Source organism: Chamaea fasciata, unplaced genomic scaffold, assembly GCF_029207755.1.
Source record: "Chamaea fasciata isolate MVZ Bird 193981 ecotype frontalis unplaced genomic scaffold, bChaFas1.0.hap1 SCAF_24, whole genome shotgun sequence".
Lineage (NCBI taxonomy): Eukaryota > Metazoa > Chordata > Aves > Passeriformes > Sylviidae > Chamaea > Chamaea fasciata.
In genome coordinates, this window is record NW_027094109.1 from 3,066,420 (window position 1) to 3,088,162 (window position 21,743).

The following is a 21,743-nucleotide window of genomic DNA, read 5'->3' on the forward strand; positions in this document are numbered from 1 at the left end:
CACTGCCATCCCAAACCAGCCACAGGGAAAGCTGATGGAACAAGGGGTCTGAGCCCAAATTCAGCATCAAACCCCAAAACTGGAGCAGAAGGCACTGCACAAGCTCTGTGTCCCAGCTGTCATGCCCTTTACCCAGTCGTGTCCCCCGTAAGGGTTGGCACACGTGCCGGGGAGGTGGGAAGGGGACATCCCAGGGCAGCATTCCTTCCTTCTCCACTGCAGGAATGACAGGCAGGACACAGGGCAGGCTGGCAGCCTCAGAGCAGCGCTGCCCAGCCCGGGGACACGGGCTGGGGTACCTGGGTTTGCTAATTAACCCCGAGGCGATGCCCTGCCCGCTCCGCAGCACTCCTCCGACAGAGCTGCCCCCACCTCTCCCGGCAGGAGGCTGAGCCGTGCCTTGCCAGAGTGTCTTCGAAGGAGAAGGCTATCAGCTCCAAACAGCCGAGACCTTTAGCTCAAATCCATTAATCCTCTTTATTAAACCCGGGTCACCTCTGAGTCCTGGCAAATTAACCAGCATCTCCCCACTGCTAGTACATCAAGAGGAAACGCGCTGTACAGCGCCTGTAATTTTCATGGACCAGGGCTCTGAGGTCAGAGGGCTTCCCGGGCTCCAGTCTCTGCCTTTGTCAATTTAAAAGGGAACATCGGCTTGAGCTTGTATAAATTACGAGAGAGGCAGAGCAGGGGCCCGGGGCGCTCGCAGGGCGCTCCGCCCGCTCCAGCCGTGCCACTGCCCCCGCCCCAGCCGGGGGGCAGGAGCAGGGGACAGCGAGGCCACGTGTACTGAGTCCCCTGGGGGGAAAAGTGGGGCTGGGGATATCCTCCAAACAGCTGGGCAGGCAGGGCACCGCGCTTGGCATCCTCCAAGGCTACCTTGGCCACGTGCCTTCTTACTGCCTCTAATAAATGGCACGTCCCTGGTGCCAGCCCAGCTGGGGAGCAACAGAAAGGGAGACTGGAAGGGCTTTGCTCCAGCTCAGAAGTGGGTGGAAAATTGCTCCCTTGTTGCCTAAAATTTCACCATTTGAATTATCTCCCCCTTTCTGCGCTGTCCTGTTGGAGCCACTCTACTCTGAGTGCTCACCACGCCAGCACCAAAGCGAGAGCGGCACTGGTTCTGAAGAGCCAAGGACATTTAGCTGGGCTGGGGAAGACCTGGGGCCAAATCTCTTATAAAAACTAATTATACACCCACTAGAAGAGCTATGAAGGAGAAAGCCAGCCCAGCCTGGCCTGAGGAAGAAGAACTCTGTGTGGGCTGAGGGATAAGGCCAGCATGGGGATCAGAGGTCACAGCACTCCCTTCCTCAAATGAGTCTCCTCCTGCTCCTAGAAACAGCATCTTCAAGATAAGCAAGCTTCCCAGAGCCAAGCAAAGAGAGCTCCTACACTCTGTGAGTGAAGATAACAAAAACTCCATTTTTCATGGGGAAAAAAAAATGTGGGAAAATTTCCAAGCGGCTCCTTAAGAGCTGTAAGCATCACATCTATTCCCCTAAGACAACTCCACACCTGACACTTCCCAGCACACTCTCCATCCGTAGCTTTACCACAGGGCTATAAATCCTCTGGCTTTGGCTGAAGTTGCTGTGTTTTTTACACCAGCATAGGCCGGCAGAGACCGAGCTGGGGAATCATGATCCAAAGGCCGGGATGCTCGCCCTTAACTCAGTCCAACAGCACGAGGAGTTTTCAACCTGGGGTTGAGATACAGGTGGGATTAACACACAGCACCTCAAATCTCCCAGCCATCAGCTTGTATCACAGCTGTAGTTTTTTATTGAAAACATCACTTCTTGCTGTATTTAATCACGGCAAGGTCATTTCGGTGACAGTTGTCAGCATCCTGGCCAAGGAGCCAGAGGAGCAGAGCCCTGGCCTGCTGGCCAGATAAAAGGAGGAGATGCTGGGTTTCATTTCCTTGTTTTCAATTGAGAGGTGCCCACCTCAGTGTGCAGATTAAGGTGTGGGTGGGCCAGTGTCAGCCTCCCATGGGCAGAGATGGGAAGCTGCGGCTTGCTCTGCTCATCAGGAGCCCAGAGGAGAGAAATTGCATAGTTCTCCCTGTGGCCCTCTGCCCACCTCGAACCAATTTCTGCTCCTTTTAATTCAATTCAGCTCCTCCTGACCCTGGCTGGCTGGAGTTTCAGAGTTTCTCTCAACAGATAGCACCAATTACAGAGGTGTGAAAATGGAAGGCTTTCAATTCGGAGAACAAACCCAAGAAACTGGGACTTTATTGAACTGAGAATCAGGGGGTGGGGAAGGGGGAGCAGGCAGGGGCATGGGCTCAGAACATCACCTGTGCTCGCTGTAAAAACCAAATTCTGGGACTGATCCCTCCATGCGTGAAGACATCCCCAGGGGCTGGAGTGGCAAATTGCAGGAGAGGTGCACGTTCAGGTGTGCAGAGCTGATGGCAGCTGGAGATGAGGGATGTGGAACCCAGAGCTGCACCCCTGGCATTCTGCCTCGCTGGTTACCAGCTGTGTGCACCTGCATTCCCCACCGGGCTGATTCCAGACCCTCGGAATCAGATCCCACACATCTGACACAAACTGAGTTTGCTTCCCCACAGCAGATCCTGGCTGGATTGACTTTGCACCATCTGCAGCCCAATCCAGCCGTTAGGCACAGCAGCACCTCCCTCCACACCCCTCTTGGTGTGACACCGCTTTCTGTCCTCCCACAAAGGCAAGGACTGTGGGTCAAGCCTCTGGAAACACAAGTGGCAGCATGAGCCTGGTCAGATCTGGGTAGGAGGGCTCTGGCAGTGCTGGAGGAGCTGCCTGACAGCCTCAGCAGTGAGATCAGCACATGGACTGACTCTATAAAAACTGCACAGTACAGCCTGTGATGATCAGAGAGTCCCCAGACAAAAGCAGGAATGTTCAGTTCATGGGAAGGAGGCAGGGATAAGCACTTCCCTCATCTGAGCTCACTGTAGCTCTTTGCCCAACATGCCCTGATGCTAAAAAAAAATTTTAAAAAGCTGAAATAAGTCCTAGAGGCCCAGGAGAGAAAATGGGGTTACTCTTATGGGAAGCAGAACCACTAAATAGGGTGCCCACCATCTCTGGATGCTTCCATGGGCTGTAAGGATGCAGTAAAGCTTTCCCCAGACCTGAAAATTCCCCTCTCCTGTCCTGTCTCCACCCTACTGGTCAGACCATCAGCACAATGCCCATGTGCCAGCCAAGCCCAAGGGCTTCCTTTAATCCAGACACTGGAGACTTCTCCAGACTTCTCTCCACCCCTGGAGATGTTCAAAGCCAGGCAGCCTGGCCTAGTGAAAGATGTCCCTGCCCATGGCGAGGGTGTGAGATGAGATGATCTTCAAGGTCCCTTCCAACCCAATCCATTCTGTGATTCTATGATTCCCTTCCTCGATGAGAAAAACCTCACATGGCAAAGCTCAGTCTCCCAGGCCAACACACCAAGAGCAAGGGGGGTCCTCTCTGAATTTTGAGCAACTGCCCATCTGGCTGGCACATCTGAGCCAGGCTCAGCATCTCATTTTGGAATCCCAGAACTGGGGAGGGGAGCACCAACAAAAGCAGTGGCTCATTCCTGCCTCTCTCCCAAGAGTTCCACGACTCGGGAGCAGCTCTGAAGCCTTAAGTTTTAGCTTTCATGTTTTCCAGATTCTGTGCTGCTTAGGTGTGTGGTTCTGAGCCTCACATTAAGTGCCAGTCAGCTCTTTTCACAGAGCAGGGACACAAAACAAATCCTTTTCCTGCTGAAGATCAAGGACAACTTTCAGGACCAAAAGCACAAACAAGGGTGGCTGAAGGGAAGAACAAGAAGGATGAGACCTCACAACCTGAAGCTCTAATTGGACAATTAAACCCCAACATGCAAATGGACCAAAACTTATAAAAATATAAGACCTCCTGACCAGGTGGGCACTTTGTGACCACTTTAAGTCCGCCTTGGGCGTAGCCCTGGCCAGGTTCCTCTTCTGCCCAAGGAGGCCTTTCAATAAATACCTACTTTATTCTCTTATCTCTGCCCAGTCTCTGTTCCAGCTCAGCCTTCCCCAGGCATCAGCTGGGAGCGTGGTTTCCAAGCCAGTGCACGGCACCTCCTGTGCCTCCAGCCAAGCTGTGGCCGCGGCTCCTCCAGCACTGCCCATAAATCCTGCAGCCCGGTAAACAGCGGAATTACGGCGCCCCGCCATTGCTTAGCTGCCTTTGACACTAATTGCTCTGCGGAGTGTGTGCAACTGGCAACACCTTATTAAAAGTGAAATATATTATACTGTCCACTTATTGGGACTTTATAAAGATAAAGTGTCCCGAGGATACGGAGAGGCTGGCAAAGGTAGCGGCTCTCGGCCTCGGAGCGGCCGGCGGATGCTGCAGAGCACACAGCCGAGGCAGGGCAAGCACTGACAGGACAAATGTGTGCTCTCCCTGAAAATCCCAAAGAGCATTTCCATCTGGAGACCAAGGGCTGAGTGAAGAGCATGCTTGAGAATTTTCTCCTCTGTTCATCTCTTCCTTTCAAGCTCCGGGATCATCACTCTCAAAGCTCAGGGGAAAGACAGGCAAAGATGCAACGTGAAAGGGCAGGGGGATCAATCACGTGCCGCCCTCCTGTCAGCCTGGAGAGGAGCAGAGGCTGCCCCTCAACCCACAAAGTCAGGCTGTGTAGGAATAGGGTAAGAAGCTAGTCTGTCGTTTCTTCTAAGTGCAGCTAACAAGCAATCTGTAAGTTCCCGTGTGAAGCTATTTTGAGAATGAGAAGCTCCTTTAACACGACAGTCTATTCTGAGGGTGAAAAATAAGTACACCTGTAATAATGAGGGATTTGTCCCATGAGAATCAGTAAAGAAAATATGTAAACCCTCCAAGAATAGGTGGATTTAATAGACAAGTAAAATCCCATTTACTAACCAATAGAATAATTAACAAGGAAGCTATGAACCAATTAGAAGTTGCCCTCGAGGTTTGTAAAAACTGCATAAAAGACAGCATGGGGCCATAATAAAGAGCCTTCTGAACATTTATGGTGTCACTCTATGCGTCATGACCGCCCTAACAATGACAAGGCTGATCATGAATTCACATTTTCCTATTTCCAGACATCGCTGCCTGAACTGTGGTACAGACTCTCCTGCCAGGACACAAACTGGGGCATCCAAGTATGAACCCAGGAGTCTGGTGATGCTCCAGCTCCCTGCCAGCCCAGCACAGGGATTTTAGCACCCAATGTATTGATCCTGCACTCTTTCTCCTGTGTTTCTCAAAGCAGGAAGCTGAAACTCCACTGTTTCACAAGGAAAAACGCACTTCAGATTTGGAGCTACAGCAAGAACACGTCTCTCAAACATGTGTCTCTGCACATGCCTTGGGCAAGTCATTTTCCCTCTTTATTCCTTGACTCCCCTGTCTACAAAAACAGGTACAATGAAATTTCTCTTCTCCGTGAAGTATTTTAAGATCTACTGGAAACAACCACTGTGTAAGAGTGAGACCTGGTATCACCGAGTTTCAGTAATAAACGTTTTGATCCAGGCCCCCCGGCCTTGTCTCACCAGGTAATTTTGGGAGAATTTTCAGGTTTATTTTGAACTGATGGGCTATTTCTGGTTGGGAACACAGCAAGACAGAAGGAAGGCAGACACAGGGGATGCCATCAAAGGCACTTCTGCAGCCTGCAGTGCTCACAAAGGAGTGGTGAGCAGAGAGGGCACAGAAAACTCACCCATGTGGGGTAAAAATCAGCTTCTGAGGACTTCTTCTCAGTAAAATTGAGATATTCGCAGGCACATCACAAAAGTCATTACATCTACATCCCTCCTGTTTTGGGGAGAGTACAGACAATATTATCCATCACTTATTGGTCATCTCCCCTGTGGCAGAGAGGAGAGACCCATCTCCCACAGCCCATGTGGTGCAGAAACACAGCCTGCATCCCACTTTGATTCCTGAAGGAAACGGCACGTCCTCAGCAACGGATTTGAAATATCCAGAGTCTTTGGTTCAACAAGTTCAAATCCAAGCAGGATCAATACCTTCTCACTCCTGAGGTATCAGCAGGTAATTGGATATCGTGCAGTGATGAGTAACCTAGTTTGCTCAGAAACTGCAAACTTTAATCTTCATCCATTCCTGGTACATAGAATAGCGAGGGAGGAACAGATCAAAGGAGAGCAGATCAAATTCAGCTGCATTTGGACCCAGATTGCAGAAAAAAGGATTCATTCTTAAGCAAAATGGCCCAGGCTTCTGAGGTTCAGCACCTTGAGAATCTTGAGTGCAACACAAGGCAGGGAAGTTTCCACTTCTCCAGTGCAGACACCTGTGACCCCAGTGCCACCTCCCACGGGGTTTAGGCTGCTCCTGACCCCCCAGCTTGGACCAGAGCCCTCTCCAGATTCACACACAGCATCTGAGCACCTCAACCTCTCCAAATATCAATGACTCCCAGCCCAGCCCTCTCCCCTTTTCCCATTTCCAGCCCTGCAATACCCATGACACCATCCCTGGTGTAGGCAAGGCGAAGCCGGTCCAGTTTTCCAAGCAGGAAGGTCCTACCTCGCTGTAGGAAGTTCCCACATCTGCCATGGAAAGGAGAAGTGCCAAGGTAGACTTATGGGCAGAGTGAGACAGGAAAGCACCGGGGGCAGCAGAACGACCTATTTGACAGATTTCCCTGCCAATCAAAGCTAACTTTGCTGAGAGCTTTTGACATCTGATTAATTACGTGGCGCTGGCTCGCCTTGAAAATCCCGAGTTTCCGGCAGCCCTGGCTTTTCCTCCTCGCAGCCCTCGGCGGCCAAACCCGCTCCCCTGGTGCCAGCAGAGGAGGGCATGGCAGGAGGTGGCTTTGCCAAAAGTCCTGGCCCGTCCCTTGGAGGAAGGAGATAAGGAGGGTGAGGGAGGGCCGAGGACAGAGCCCCTTTGTCTGAGGTGCCTTTTGTCACGGGGAGATAGGAGGAGGCTGCCGTGCACTGACATTTCGGTGACCAAATTAAAATGCACCGCCACAGAGACTAAATGTCATTAGCCTCATTAGGAGTGATCGCATTAAAATAAACAACTGAAAGGGGGGAAAAGAAAAAAAAATAAAGTGGAAATTAGCCAACGCCATTAAATAAAATAAATAAATGGAGAGATCCTTCGAGGACGGCGCAGCCAATGCCAATGGAGCTGTGAGTCAGGAAGGGAAGCAGACAACACGTCCAGGGGCTCTGCTGCCACCCTGGACTGTGATGAGACAAGTCCACTGCTGCTGTGACCCCAAATGGAGCTGCCCCTTTGGGAGAATCCTATGGGGTCTAAGTCTATGGGGTCTTTGGAGCTCCCAGAGAGTTCCAGGTTGGCTTTAAGGACCTCAATGTCCCCCAGGGCTGGCACTGTGGGCACTGCTGTGCCAGCACCTCTGCATCCCAAGGGATACGCCCCGTGTGCTGCTCTGACAGCAAGGAGGATTTTTTTTAGCAGCATCCAGGTTGCTCTCAGACACATCCCAGTCAATTACTGGCCAACACCAACTACATTTGGCTGATGCTCTGTGACAGGACCGCCACATGAGGTGGAAGGCTTGGTGAAAGAAGTGCCACTTTGTCCTTGTAGAGAGAGGAATTTTTCCTCCAACCCCTCTTGCTATGCAAACGCCATTTCCTTTGGGGCGGGAGAAGTCATCAGAAGGTCCTTGCAAGATCCTGCTTATGACAGAGCAGATTCGAAAGCCCAGAGATCTCCTTCCCCCTCCTTCCCTTCTGTCAAAAATTATAATCATCATTTTCCAGCTTGCTGAACAATCAAAGTGTGGCCTATATTCGCTGGAGCTCCTTCCACATGCTGCATGCATAGCAACAAGTCCAGGAAACAAAAGCCAGAAGTAAACAGTTGGGAGAGAGGAGGCAAAGGGCTAGCAGGGGGACAGCAGGGGGACACTGCTTAGAAAACACGTTGGGCACAGCCTGGTTCAGCCCAGTCTCACCAGTTTGGAGCTGCTCTGAGGGCCAAAGCCTCATGTGAAGACCTCTTCTTCCATCCTCTGCAAGAAGCATGGGAATACACATGCCTGGGAAGCTTGGTTAGTGGGAAATGTGGTACCAGAAGGAAGTACAAGCCCTCCTGCTGGTCCTCGTTTGGCTGAAGAGCCACCCATGGGGTGAATCATGGAGAAAAAGCCTTGCAGAGCACAGGTAACCCCAGCTGCCCTCCTGGGAATCTCATATCCACTGGAAAACCCCACGAGCACACCAGCTCTGCTCAGCACTACTGACATTCCCTGTGGTTTTGCTGTCCAGGCAGTCTGAGCTGGTGAGGTCCAGTCCCAGCACTCCCTCCTGAAGTGCAGAGCTCCCAGGGGAGCTTTCCTGGACTAGCCCTTCCCTGCACTTTGCAGCCCGCCTCAGTCTCCAGAGCAGTCAACCCAGCACTTTTCACTAGCGCTGAATTCACAGAAAAGTAAACCTAAAAATATCTCCTCTTTTTCCCCCTTCCTTGCCTCATCTCACACGTGTCCCTGGCGCACATGACTCTGCCGCACAGGCAACAGGTTCAACTTCCCAAAAGCAGCTCCTCCCAAGGGGGTGGCTCTCGACACTGATGGGTCCCTGCAGTACCTGAGTATCCCAAACCACTGCCCTCAGCCAGCCCATGATGTCTGAACCTAAGCTACGACTAGAGGGAGAGTCCCCCAGCTCCCACTCAGCCAGACCCCACAACACCTGGGCTCACGTGTCCATCCTTTCACGAGGGTGACACATCCCCTGTCACTCCCACCAGGCAAGCCACCTTGCCTTGGTCGCCCTTAGAGGGTGAAAACACCATCCCAGAGCTTTGGAGAAGCAGGCAGGGAAGTGTTTCCTCCCTCTAAGCATGAAACGAAGAGGAGCTCCCTGGAAAAACCCACCCACGGAGCAGCAAGTGTCAAAGCCACCTCTGTTATGTGCTGTTGCTGCATTGGTAATTATAAGTACCGTGCCTTCATTAGGGAAAGATGACTGGGAGGCAAGGAGATTTGCAGAAAAGCTGTTATTATTTTTAAGTTTAAACAAAAAGGGTGAGTGTGACAGCTGAAATCACTCCCCATCCTGCACATGCCAGGAGCCAAGAGCATCGCAGGGGGTGCACAGAAGGTAAGAAGGGTTCAGGATCAGTGCCCAGCTTTGCCTAACTGGGGAGGGAAAGGCAGGGCTGCAAAGCTGAGGGTGACCCCAGGGTGATAAAGGAGATTACAGATAAATAACAACAAGTTTTCCTCTATCCCCACCTGACTGCAGCAGAAGGATCCTCCTGGGTACCCTGTTTCCCACCCCCCACCCCGAAACCTGTCGGGGTTCATCACAGCACCCCAACAGCTCCACTCAGTGATTTTGGTTTCTTACCAAGCAAAGCACAAACTCCGAATTTCATATTCAAGTGTAAAATACGAACACATCTGTTTATGCAGCTCAAAATTCGCCATAACCAAATATTCAAGCCTTTGGAGAAGATTTTCAAAGGCGCCAGTTAAGGCACAGAGCTCCCATCGGTGCCTTTGAAACATCTCTCCCTTTTCAGTTTTTCACAGGGATTCGCACCAGCAAAAGCTCCTCCACCCGGCCGTCTGCAACCGCGGAATGCACAAAGGAGACGCTGTCAAAGAGAAACTGCTGGAAAATGCAAAGCAAGGTTCAGCATTTTGGGGCATCCTGAAAGGCAGCTGCCAGAGCCACCGGCCCCCGGAACCCACAGCCCCCAGGGCAAATTGTTCTGAGAACTTGCACTGGGGGCGGTTTGCACGGAGCAAGAGCTGGGTGTGCCTCCTCTCCCGTCACGCTCTCTCCCCACATCGTTTGGAAATGACAGCGAGGGCTGCTCCTCCCCAGCAGAAATAAAGCATCCTCTAAGAGGCCGGCATCAACCTTCTCCCTGTACTGGGAGCCAGGAGATGGAGAAATCGCCCTCTGACAGGGAAACTACAGGCCAAGCCTCAGGGAGAGGCAGAGGAAGACCAGACAGTGGTTTTGGGCTCACACCCCATCCTGCTGGGACGTCTTCCCCAGCTTCCCTGACTCCTGGAAGACTGATGGTTGCAGTGCCTTATCCACACCTATCCCCAGCCTTTGGGAGAGCACAGAAAATCCCTTTAAGCCCCTCTTGCTCATATTGAAATGACACTAAAGCAGAACTAATGTGCTCCAGGTACTTATTCTCAGGCTTAGTCGCAGGGATCAGCAGCCCTCCACCAGCCCGGCATCCCCCACCAGAGAGAGGTGACAGTCATGTCACAGGCAGTGGGAAAAGCATGCTCCTGCAGCAGGGAGCCCTTTAGGAAGGGATGGGAAGGTGTTTTTAATGCCTGCAATGTCCATTTCGTAAATTTGGATGGGTTTTACAACCACCACCAAAGCCCCAGCAAGGATGAAGTGGCACAGAGTCTCTGGGAGGGTGCAGAAAGCAGGTCCTGGGTGCAAGGGTGACCGTGGAGCATGCAGGGACACCCCAAGCTCTACCAGCTTCACCTTGATCCCCGTGCCCTGGAGCAGTGAAAAACAGTATTGTCCATCTCTCCCTACACTGCCAGATTTTGTGACCGCTGCCATGACAAGTCATTTCCCCCAGCCTCCAAAGGCAGCGATATAAATGTCCAATGAGGTTGATGAGCATTGATTTGTGCCACCTGTAGAGCCATGATGTCACCCTGTAACTGCAGCTCAGACAAATGGATCCCCCCCTGCCCCAGATTCATTCCCCACCACAGCCCACCCTCGTCTCAAAACAGCAGCACCCACACTGCCCAGCAGTTCAAAGCATTTGCCAACAGCTTGACAATTAAATTACCCACTCACCTCCCCATCCTGCAGTGCTGGGCTCATTAAAAAACCTCAGCATCCTTCCCACCTCAGAGAGCAACCCATGTCCAGGAACCCGCCTCCCCCAAGGCTCCAGATGACAACAACACTAAGCCTTCGAAATTATTTTAGATAGAAACTTGTCTTACAAAGAAATAAAAAAGCTGCAGAGTAAGACGCTCTCCATGACCAGAGGGGTCAGGGTTTCATTATTGCATTAACCTTTCGTGTCTTTAGATTCCACGAGAGTAAATTGGTAACGAGATGACACGAGACCCAATGGGAAAAATGCATCTTTCCTAACAAAAATAAGAGAAGGGGGGTAGGACAGAGGTGGGAGCAGGAGAAAGAGGAAAAACTGGCAAATAAGCTATTACAGCTAATAATAACTTTGCGATGCTATTTTCTGCAGGAGCCTTCAAGTTGTGATGTTTCCCTTCACTCTAATTACACCTTCTAAAAGCAGGTTCCCTTCTCACTTTAACCACCCCGTGTGAAACTCCCGCAGGATTCAGATAAAAACGGAAAGGAAAAGAGTTGGCATCTCAGAAACAGCCTCTGCATATCCCAGGGGAGCGTCACCTGCATAAAACCCTTGGGATTACGCCTGCAAATAATAAACAGCCCCAAAAAACCCCACTTTGGGAAGGTGTAGGCTCCAAAGGACAGCAGGGACCATTCACTTTCCCTCTGCCATCCACGACTTTGCCAACATGACTCGTGTTCCAGCCCACAGCAGTGAAACCATGACTGAAATCACTGCTGGGACAGGTCAGGCAGGGAGGGAAAACATCCAACGTTCTACAAGCCAGGCACAAATAAAAATGTTCAAATGTTCAAATCCAGGGCAGGAAGGCAAAGCACCGAGCAGCCCAGAGTATTTCCCTTCCTCTAATGCAGGCAGAAGGGTTTGGATTGATGGATTAAGGGCTGAGCCCAGCCAGGCAAAGTCCTGGGCTGGTTTAGCTCAGGGGACATCCAAAGCCAAAGCAGATATTGCTGCTTAGTGGAAATAAGAAGGAAAAGCTACAACTGCATAAGCGTGGATCAAGAAGCCTCTCCCAAGTTTTCAGGGGCTTAAATTCAGGGGTTTTTCCTTCCCTGGCACACACAGAGGCCAGAGCCAGCCCAGGCCTTGGCTTGGCCTTGGCCCAAACAGCCACATCCTGAGGAAACTGCAGCAGGGCACTGGCAAACAGCAAATGAGCCCTGTCAGGTTTCTGCCAGCTCCTGCAGCTTAAGGACATCTCGATGACAGCCCATCAAGTGTCACACGTCCTCCCATTTGGCCCGCACAGCTGCTTCCATGCATTTCTCTGCCATTCCAACCCACAGAACCTCATCCAGCATGAGGGTGAAAGAGCCAAAGCTGTACTCAGCGCAGCCTTGCTGAGGCACGCCTGCCCCCACACCAGGCACACCCACCCTGTCCTGATGAAGATCTATTTTCAAAAAAAATCCCTTTACATGCACAAAGTCAGGCAGCTCACACAGCCACGGCTGCCTCGTGCTCACGTGCCAAACTACAGATGCACCATTTTGGTTTCTGGTGTTGCTGAGGAGCTCGAGGCTCTGCTGTCAAGGGTCCTCCACCACTGCTCCCCAAGAGCCAAAGCTCAGCCCAGGGGACAGCGCTGACCCCAGCGCTGATGCACATCCCAGCCCCCTGCCATCCCACAGAGGGGCACCCAGCCCATTCCAGGGGGTCCTGTGCCCACTGCTCTGCTCAGTTTGCACCATGGCAGCTCCACAGGACCCAGGATGTGGCTGGTCCCATGGCACAAGCCTCCACAAGCAAGTTTTAACCCAAGACCCCTCGTGTTCAGCGCAGCTGTGGGCAGAGATGTTCGCCAGCTGTGACACGAGTAACCTCTCCCCAGCCATCCTCACCCTCCTGCCACACACCCCAGCCGTGCACAGCAAAGCGCTGTGCTGAACCATGGGCAGCTGCTGAAATCACAGCCGTGCCTCTCTCTGCCCCCCCCGAGCCCGACAGAATTCTCCCTGGCAGTCAGAAAACACACAGGTTGGGTTAAGATCGGATCCGAGCCTCGACACCCAGTCCCCATCTGCTTGCACAGGGACGATAATCTCCCCAGCTGCTAAAAGTGCACATCATCATCATCATCATCATCATCAGAAATCCGCCGGTGCCTTCCTCCCCCCGGCGCTGGGCTCCGCTGTCCACCCCCCTCGCCCTGGCTGCCTGCAGCGCTCGCTGCCCCGCGAGCATCAGCACGGAGCCAGCGCTGGATCCAAACCCAGCGTCTCCCCCCGGCAAGGCGCGGGGACGAGGCCAAGGCACATTTCGGGAGCCACCCGCTCAGTTCATCGAGGTTGCGGCACCGGCACGGCCTCCCCGGGTGCCTGGATTGAGGCGGGGGGTTCGTTTTCACTTTGTAAAAGGGAGCGAGGGGAAGGCGCCGAGTTTGGCTGGCAGGAATCAGGGAAGCACGGATGAGGGGAGCCCAGGGAATAGCATGACAGCTCTCGGAAGAGGGAGGGCACAGCAGGTGCCCAACTCTGAAGGGGAAAAACTGCACGAGCCCATCATTTCGAGGCGGAGGTTGCCCGAGGGGACAGACCGTGCCCGGCTCGGGGGCCGCTGCGGGATCCCGGCCAGCCCCCACTGCAGGTGCCGGCACCGCTCAGGTACCGGCGGCTCGGTGCCCACCTGGGGGTCCAGCAGGGCTCCGGAGCCCCTCACTGGGAGCACTGGGCAATCCCCCGCTGCAGAGCAACTCGCTGCCTTGCCTGCATGTGCGCGTTCGTGCTCAGCGTGCGCGGAGCCCGGGTCCCCTGCGCGCAGAGCCCGCTCGGCTCTCCCACCCTGCCGGCCCCTGCTCTCCCACCCGCTGGAGAAAAAAGCTTTGTGCGCTACCTGGGATGAAGAGCAGGGCAGTGGTGGCCGTGAAGACGATCCAGCAGGCAGGATGGTACATCTTGGAGCTGCGGTAGGCGAGCGGCTGCTTCGCTTGCTGCTTGCTGCTGCCGCCGCTGCTTTTCGTCTGCGCTGAATTCTGAGCAGGTTTAAATCCAATGTTTGCAGAGGGAGGGAGACGGAGTTAGCGAGCTAGAGAGAGGGGGAGAGACGGGAGCAGGCAGTCAGCGTGTCTGATCTCCCCTTGCACACGCACGCACACTCGCACACAACTGGCAGAAGGAGCACCAGGCTCCGTGCGTGCACCGGGAGCGCAGACCTCCTACCGGGCACCCATTGGTTCAGGATGCTGACTGACACACGCACACCCGCTCTCCTGCGGGTTTCACTCCGCAACCAGGGAGTTAAATGCAGGCATCGACCCCCCGAGCATCTCTCCCGGCACCAGCTGGTGCCCGGGATGCTGGGAGCAGCTCTGGGATGGAGGGAGCAGCCTTGGGATGGAGGGAGCAGCTCTGGGGTGCAGGGAGAAGCGCTGGGATGCAGGCAGCGGCTCTGGGATGCAGGGAGCAGCCCCGGGACCTAGTAGCACCCCCAGGATCCAGTGAGCAGCCCCGGGATGCAGGGAGCAATCTCAGGATAGAGGGAGAAGCTCTGGGATTGCAGGAAGCATCTCTGGGATGCAGGGAGCAGCTCTAGAAGGGAGAGAGCAGCTCAGAGATGGAAGGAGCAGCTCTGGGATGCAGGAAGCAGCTCTGGGATGCAAGGAGGAACCCCGGGATGCAGGGAGCAGCCCCAGGATGAAGGGAGCAGGTTTGGGATGGAGGGAGCAGCCCCGGGATGCAGGAGCAGCCCTGCACGGACACGGGCATGGTCACAGCGGCTCCTCCTGCACCAGCCGCCTGCAAAGAGGAATTTTTCCTTCTCCAGACAGGAGCTGGCTGGTGGGGCAGCCCCGGGCTTCAGCCCCTTGGCTCACCCTGCCCTCTGCTCCCCTCGCCGGGAAGGCAGCAGCAGCTCTTCCTACTGCTGAGGCAAACCAGGGAGCAATCCAAGCTTTTTAGCATGAGTGGGTGTTTTTCACACAAAATCTCTGAAACCAAGCAGCAATCTTCCCCGTGCATCCCAAATGGAGACATGGGGGGGTTTTTTTCCCCTTCAGCAGCTCACAGAGCCCCCAAAAAGACCCTGAGCTCAGGGTACCTGCTCCTGCAGACCCCCTACCTGATACCATCCCATACCAAGGAGTTATCCTCAGGCTCTCCTTTCCTTCCAGGATGCCACAATTTCCCTCCTTACCCCCAGACCCCTTCCCTGGCACGTTCCCACACCTCTGCTGGACCCTGAGCATCCCCAGTGCAGGGCTTGGGCAGCTGTCCCTGCCATGTCCCATCCCACAGCCACCTCCAGACCAAGGCATACACCAGTCAGGGCTGGAGTTTGCTGCATTGCCAAAAAAAAAAAAAAAAAAAAAAAAAAGGCTGCAAAGGTTAGTTTCCAAAACCAATAATACTTATTTTTTATATTTTCTGAACAAAAAGATGCTTCTTATTTCTCATTAATTACAACTTTGTCAAAAGTTGTTTTGTTTTAATGCTTCAGGACAAATTTAAACTTTCAGTTTCTCTCAAAACAATCTCTTTCCCCACTAACTCAGGGTTAAAGGTCTCTTTTTGAGTTCCAGCCCAGCCCAAGAGAACTTTCAGCCCAACACATCAGATTTCCAGCTAACTCACCGCAGCTTTCTGGCACCAGCGGCCACACACTCCTCCACATCCCACATCCCAAGCTTTCACCTGCTCCTCGCCTTAGTCTCTGTTCTCATCTACCTGGGCTTGCCCTCACCATCCCTGGATCCCCATTTTCCTGGATTATTTTCCCTTTTTCCCTTAAACCATCCTCTCAGGGAGCACCTGGCTGAGAGACACTCTGCATTGGGGTGCAGCAATCCTGGGAGAATAATGATGCATCCACAGACACCAATTCCCACGAGCTGAGGCCAGAGCTCTCCTGGCATCCAAATCCAGCCACGAACCCCTGGCCATTCCCTCCCCTCGGGGCTTTTTCTCTGTTTTTCTCGCCCATCTGTTACAACTCGATACCACCACATCCCCATCCATGCACATCCCTCTCACCTGGCATTATTTCCATACATAGCAGCACTGGCAGGAACAGGAATAGTGGGTCTGGTGCACAAAGCCATATCCATTGTGCTCTGGAAGGGGTATCCTCACCACAGAGGGATGGGAGCCAAGCACACGCTGCCAGGACACACTTCCTCTGGCTTTTAACCATTAATCCTACTTCATTTTCTATTCTGCATGAATAAACCACAAGTTTTTAGAAGCTTTTAACTCACCCATGTTCCCACATTATCTGCTGAAGGCATCCCATCTCCTGCATCCTCAGGAAAGCACAAAAACAAAACAAAAAAACATGACTAAAGATATAACTCCTTTAATAAGAGTAAAGTTGTGTTGTTTGACCTCTGAAAGAGCTAAATCATCACATGGAGCAACAACCAGCGAGCAGAGTGTCTCCCTCAGCCGGGGATGAGGATAGGGATATTTCTGTCCTGAATTTCCCTCTAAATGACACCCCAAGCAAATTTATCCTTTGTTTCACACGTATTTTTGGGAAAAAACAACTGCAAAGAGACATTTGGGATTTCCCAGGGCTGCCAGGCACGTGGCTGCATCCTTCCTGGCCAGCCCAGGACAGGGACATCTGTCCCCAGGGGAAACTGAGCTGCTTTGGGGCTCAGCTGAACCCTGTGCCTGCAGCTCATTCTCCAAACCCACACAGCGAGCTCTGAATCCACCCAAGGCAAAAAGAAATAAAGTTATCTTGGAGGAACTAAAGGAAATGAACAAAGAAATCATTTCTAATTAACAGAAATGTTTGATGGACTCAGAACAAACATGTTGCTCTGCTTTCAAACCCTGAGTTGAAAAGCTATATTTGGGTAAGTTTCAAAACAACACATTCTTACTTTTTTTTTTTTTTTTCTCCCACCACCACACTTCTCCCATTTGCTTTTTTTTTTTTTTTTTTTTTTTTCACCTGGCAGTGATTATTACCCAAATCCAGCACACACTGAGCTGCTCTCTTTGCATATATTTTGGCCAATTAGGCTGGCACCCGAATTGCCAAACACAGCTCTGAGGGTGACCTCGGAGCAGACCTTTGGTACCTTGCTGCCTTTACCTTCCCATCTGCAAAATGGGAACAAATGTGCTTTGATCACCAAACAAATCCATCACTGCTCACCAGCTCTGCAGGACCGAGCAGGCACTGGCCTGTTTCATTTGTTTGATTTCCAAGACACATAATAAAAAGGTGTATAAATATGTATTTAGCTGGTGGAGCTTTTCTGGGATATTTGGGGTTGTTTGCTTTCCGATATCAAGCAGAGAATCTAAAATGCATATTTAAATTTGACAGGCAGCCCCCAATTGGAGAGGAGACATTCTGCTCCGCTGGGCACATTTAGACATGATTTTTGTGTGTATTTCCAGAGGTTTTTTTCCCCAGCTGTCTCAATGCATATTCACATCTGGGACCAGAGTAGTCTCTGGGGGAAATAACACATTTTCAGTGAAGCAGAGGTTTCCTCGCCCTCTGCTTGCACAGCAGGGGAGAGGGGGCAGAGCAGCCCAGGAGAGCACTGTGAGGAGCATCCCCGCTCCCACCATGGGACGTTCCATCACCAGAGCAGCCTCCCCTGGGATGATTCCTTCTGCCAGGGGTGATCCCTACAGGGTTCTACATCACCTCATGCCACAGATCACCACGTGCCACAGATCACCTGATCCCACAGATCACCTGGTCCCACAGGTCACCTCATGTCACAGATCACCTTGTCCCACAGATCACCACGTGCCACAGAGGAGCTGTGTCCCTGCCCCTCCAGGTCCTGAGGACCATCCCTGCTCTGGCCACCTCCACTCTCCTTCCCAGCCCCAGCATCCCACAAGCTGTGCACACACCCCCAGGGACCACCCCACCCGGACCAGTCCCAGGGAACGGGATGGTGCCTCTCTGCAGGGCTGTGACTATGCAGGGAGCCCAAGTGCTGCCTGCTTACGCTGGGAAGTGTAGGGGGGCAAAGCGGGAGTGCTGGGATGGGCAGGAAGGGGAGCCTGGAGAGTCTGCATGGGCAGGATGGGATGCAGAAGGCTTGGCATGGGCAGGAAGGAGAGCAGAAGGGTTGGGATGGGCAGGAAGGAGAGCAGAAGGGTTGGGATGAAAGGGATGTTGAGGTCGACAGGATGGAGAACAGGGGCTCTGGGATGGGCAGGAAGGGGAGCAGAGGGCTCCAGGGAAACAGAAAGCCTCCCCAACCGGCCGTGCCCGTGGGTTTCACCCCCGTGCCCTCTCCGCAGGGCCCACCCCAGGCAGCCCCCGCAACCTCCTCCCGCCCGCGCTCCCCCCTTCCTGTCCCCTCCCTCGGGGGGTGTGTGTGTGCTCTGCTGAATGAAAGGCTACCCTTTTCTCCTTGACATCTTGTTAGAATGTGAATACAACAGCTATTGATTTGCATTTCGTGCAAGGAGAGAGAGAGAGGAAAAAAAACCTCGCTTTTTTCTTTTTCTGTTTTTTTTTTTTTTTTTTTTTTTTTTTTTTTAAATGACTCTCTGAACTCAAGAGCTCCTGCAGGAATAAACAACCTGGATGGGGCTTGGAGCAACCTGGTGTAGTGGGAAGTGTCCCTGCTCATAGCAGGGGGTTGGAATGAGAGGATACCAACCCAAACCATCCCATGATTCTATGAATTGAGCACTCACCACCTCAAGCTCTGCAAGGAGAGCACAAGGACCCACCTGACCATCGTTTCATCCCTGCAGCCCTTGCCAAGGGCAAACGCTGCGAGTTACCCCAGGCTGGGCCAGCAGCGTCCACCCAGCCCCGGGGGGAAGGTAAACAGAACAATTAAGCTGGACACAAGGCAACTAAATGAGCAGGAAAAGCCAAGGGAGAAGCAGGCTGGGGCTCGGGATGAGATGGAGCAAGCAGCACTGCCCACCCCTCGAAGGTCCTGGCTTGCAGTGCCATCAGTCAGGCTCCTTCCACGCAGGTCCCCAACCATTGTGACACAGACACCAACTGTCCTGCTACCCTTCCGTGGGGAGAGTGTCCCGCTCCTCCAAACCAGGCCAAGCACACCCAGCAAGCAGGGAAGAAACCGAGGGGGAGAAATGAGGGTGCTGGCATTGGTGGCTGAGGGCAAACAGCGATGCATCGCCTCCCCCAGCGGGTTGCTGGGGGGATTAATTAGTGTTTGTAAAGAACTTTGAAGATAAATGAGACTGTGGGAGGGCTCCTAACCAGGAGAGAGGGGGAGACGGGGATCAGGGAACCCAGGTATGGTGTGGTTCCTTATCTGGTGTGCAAGCTGCAGCCCCGGCTGGGCTGGTGCCACGCAGGTGCAGATGAAAGGTAGAACGGGAAAATTTCCGCAGCGTGAAAAAAAAGGAGAAATCGTGCACACGCTGCTTGGGAAAAATGAGTGAGAGAGAGATGAAAAGATGGGATCTAAGTCTCTAAAAGCTGTAGAGACCTGCTATTGATTCTGGCTTGGGAAGAAGGGGCCTGAACAAGAGCTGGTGTGTTGTTAAGTGCACTTATCTCCTCTTGTTAGATGGCAGAACGGGGCCAGATGGACAGGGTCCTAATTCCCGTCAAGAATCATTACCTGCCGCATGCTGGATGAGGCACCTCCAAAGATGTGCTGTGAGCACTGCAAAACGTGGCAGCACCAGGAGGTCGGGACCCCACAAAGTCCCTGGACAATCCATTCCAGTGCTGGAGCACCACTTCCCTGAAACAGCTTTTCTTACATTTAAAGAGGATTTCTTGCGCTTCGATTGTGCTCGTTGTCCTCTCTGGGCATTCCTCTGAAGAGCTCAGCCCCTGCATGCCCCCAGGTGCTCCCAGAACACCACCACCACCCCCAGAGCAGCCCATCTCCTGGGAGGAATCCTCATGGGAAGGAGGACGGTTGGAAAAGACAGCGAGGGAGTTTGCTCCCCTCCTCAGCCGTCAGGAGGATGGGCCAGCGCCAGGAGCGATGAAACACAAGATACCCTCACACAGATCTTTGATCACAGTAATTACCCATTGTTGTCATGTACAAAACATTATCTCCACGCAGGCATCAAGTTCCTTCTGTGCCACTCCCATTCCCTCACGCCCCACTGCTCCGGGCTCCCCATCCCACCCTCACCAATGATGCTCTCGCCAGGACCAGGGCAGGATTCCCTTCTCCCAGTCAATGGGTTGAAAGCAAAGAGTTTTTTGTTTGCCTGGCTTTGATCAAAAATGACTGAATGTCAGGGAAAGAGAGGGGAGAAAAGAAAGAAAACAGGGCAGAAATGATGCATCCCTGATCCATAAGCAGGAGACGGTTCAAGGATGAATCCAGGCGTCACTCACTGGCTGCGCGCTTCTGGGGGTTGGGTTTTCTCTTCTTCTTTTTTTCTTTCTTTTTTTTTTTTTTTTAAGAATGAGAGAGAAAGAAAACATTTTTTTAAGCTTTGCTCCTTTTCATTTTTCTCTGAGTTCAGTGGCTTTCCTCGTCAAGCCTCTGTAGCTCAGGTAAGAACAGAGGGCTCCAGATTAAAGAGCAACACGGCAGCCAAGCAGAAGCCGTCAAGATAACAGAGAGGACGGAGGCAGGAAAGACAAAGGAGGGAAGTCTGCTTTCTGCAAGATTCCCACTCTCAGCTTTAATGTAGATTATTCCAGAAACAGGGATCAAGCTGATCAAGCTGCACATTTCAGACTCCAATCCTGACCCTCTTCACCTGAGCGTGGGGTTCCAGGACAGTGATCAGCATCAGGAGCCCTGGCCTCAGCAGCAGGAGCTCTGACAGACATTTAATCCAGCCTGGGTTTTTGTAGATGCCTGGGTGGGTGGACAGACAGACAGCACGCCAGACTGACAGCTCAAAATACCTCTCTGCACGAGCGTGGGTAGCAACCGAGCGTGGAGCCTCCTGCCAGAGCATCTCACGTGCCGGCGAAAAACACAGCCCTGCAGCTCATCCCAGCCCTCTCCCCTCTCCCAGGGCACCCAGCGACACAGGTTTGGGAGGAAAATTGGTTCCATCACTGCAGATCCCAACAAGAGCCCACCAGCTGCGTCCTGCAACATCGCCCACCACAGCCCCTGCAGCCACGGGATGCGAAATTCCCTCTCCTGCCTCAGCTTTGGGGCATCCAACCCCAGCGCTTCTCCTTGGGACCAAAAGCAACCTGCAGTGTGGGAGAGGATTTGCTCAGAGCCATCCCCCACACAGGAAAGGTAGGCACCCCCCAGAGCAAGGGCTCAGCAGGGCCCACATCTCCTGTGACAATGACTCCAGAAATGACATTCTCCGAGAGTCCCGAGAGGTTCCCCAGGGAAGCCTTCCCTACTGGCTTGTTTATAGATCTATTCTTAGCTCGACTTGGACTCATTGCAGAAGCAGCAAGGAGCCTTTCATCCCGTGACCCCGAAGTACCTCAAAGAATATGAGCTGAGCCTTGTGAAGAGGAAATATTGTCCTCTCTGTTTGACAGAGGGGTCAGCCTACGTGTGAGGCCAGGCAGACAGGCAGCAGGAGGAGCAGGGAATAGCAAACAGGCAGGAGAGGCTTTGGATGTGCACAGGGCGAGAGGCAGCCCAGGGACACCACGGGCAAGAGGAGCACACGAGATGCATCCAAAATTGGATGGACTGGGGGGGCTCAAAGGATGGAGAGCAGGGACAAAACTCCAGCTGGAGAGCCGGGGCTCTCCCAGGGGTGAGGGAGGTGCTCCTTCCCTTCCAGCAGGTCCATTCTGGGGGTCTGTCTGCTCCCACAAACCCACTGGCCTCTGCTTGAGGCACGGGGAGGTGGGAAATATGTGGCCAAAACCTGTTTACAGCAGAGCAGCAGGAGGGAGGCTGGATAGCCACAAACGCCGTGCAAGCAGCCCCTTCCTTGGGAGGCCCCCAGGAAAAGGCTGTCCTGGAGGTTGTTGTTGTGACGAAGACACCAAACCACCGTGTTCTCACTCTGCCCTTTAATGACA

General features: G+C 53.0%; 1 protein-coding gene across 2 annotated transcripts in view; it reads right to left on the bottom strand.

The window, feature by feature from the left end:
• The window catches only part of LOC136300900 (opioid-binding protein/cell adhesion molecule homolog), a 296,786-nt gene extending 282,914 nt beyond the window's left edge, over positions 1 to 13,872 (bottom strand). For both annotated transcript variants that reach the window (XM_066203614.1, XM_066203613.1), the window contains exon 1: positions 13,686 to 13,872. In XM_066203614.1, the coding sequence (XP_066059711.1) occupies positions 13,686 to 13,746 (61 nt within the window). In that variant the 5' untranslated portion in view covers positions 13,747 to 13,872. The remainder of the gene's footprint in view (positions 1 to 13,685) is intronic.
• Positions 13,873 to 21,743: the final 7,871 nt, after the last annotated feature.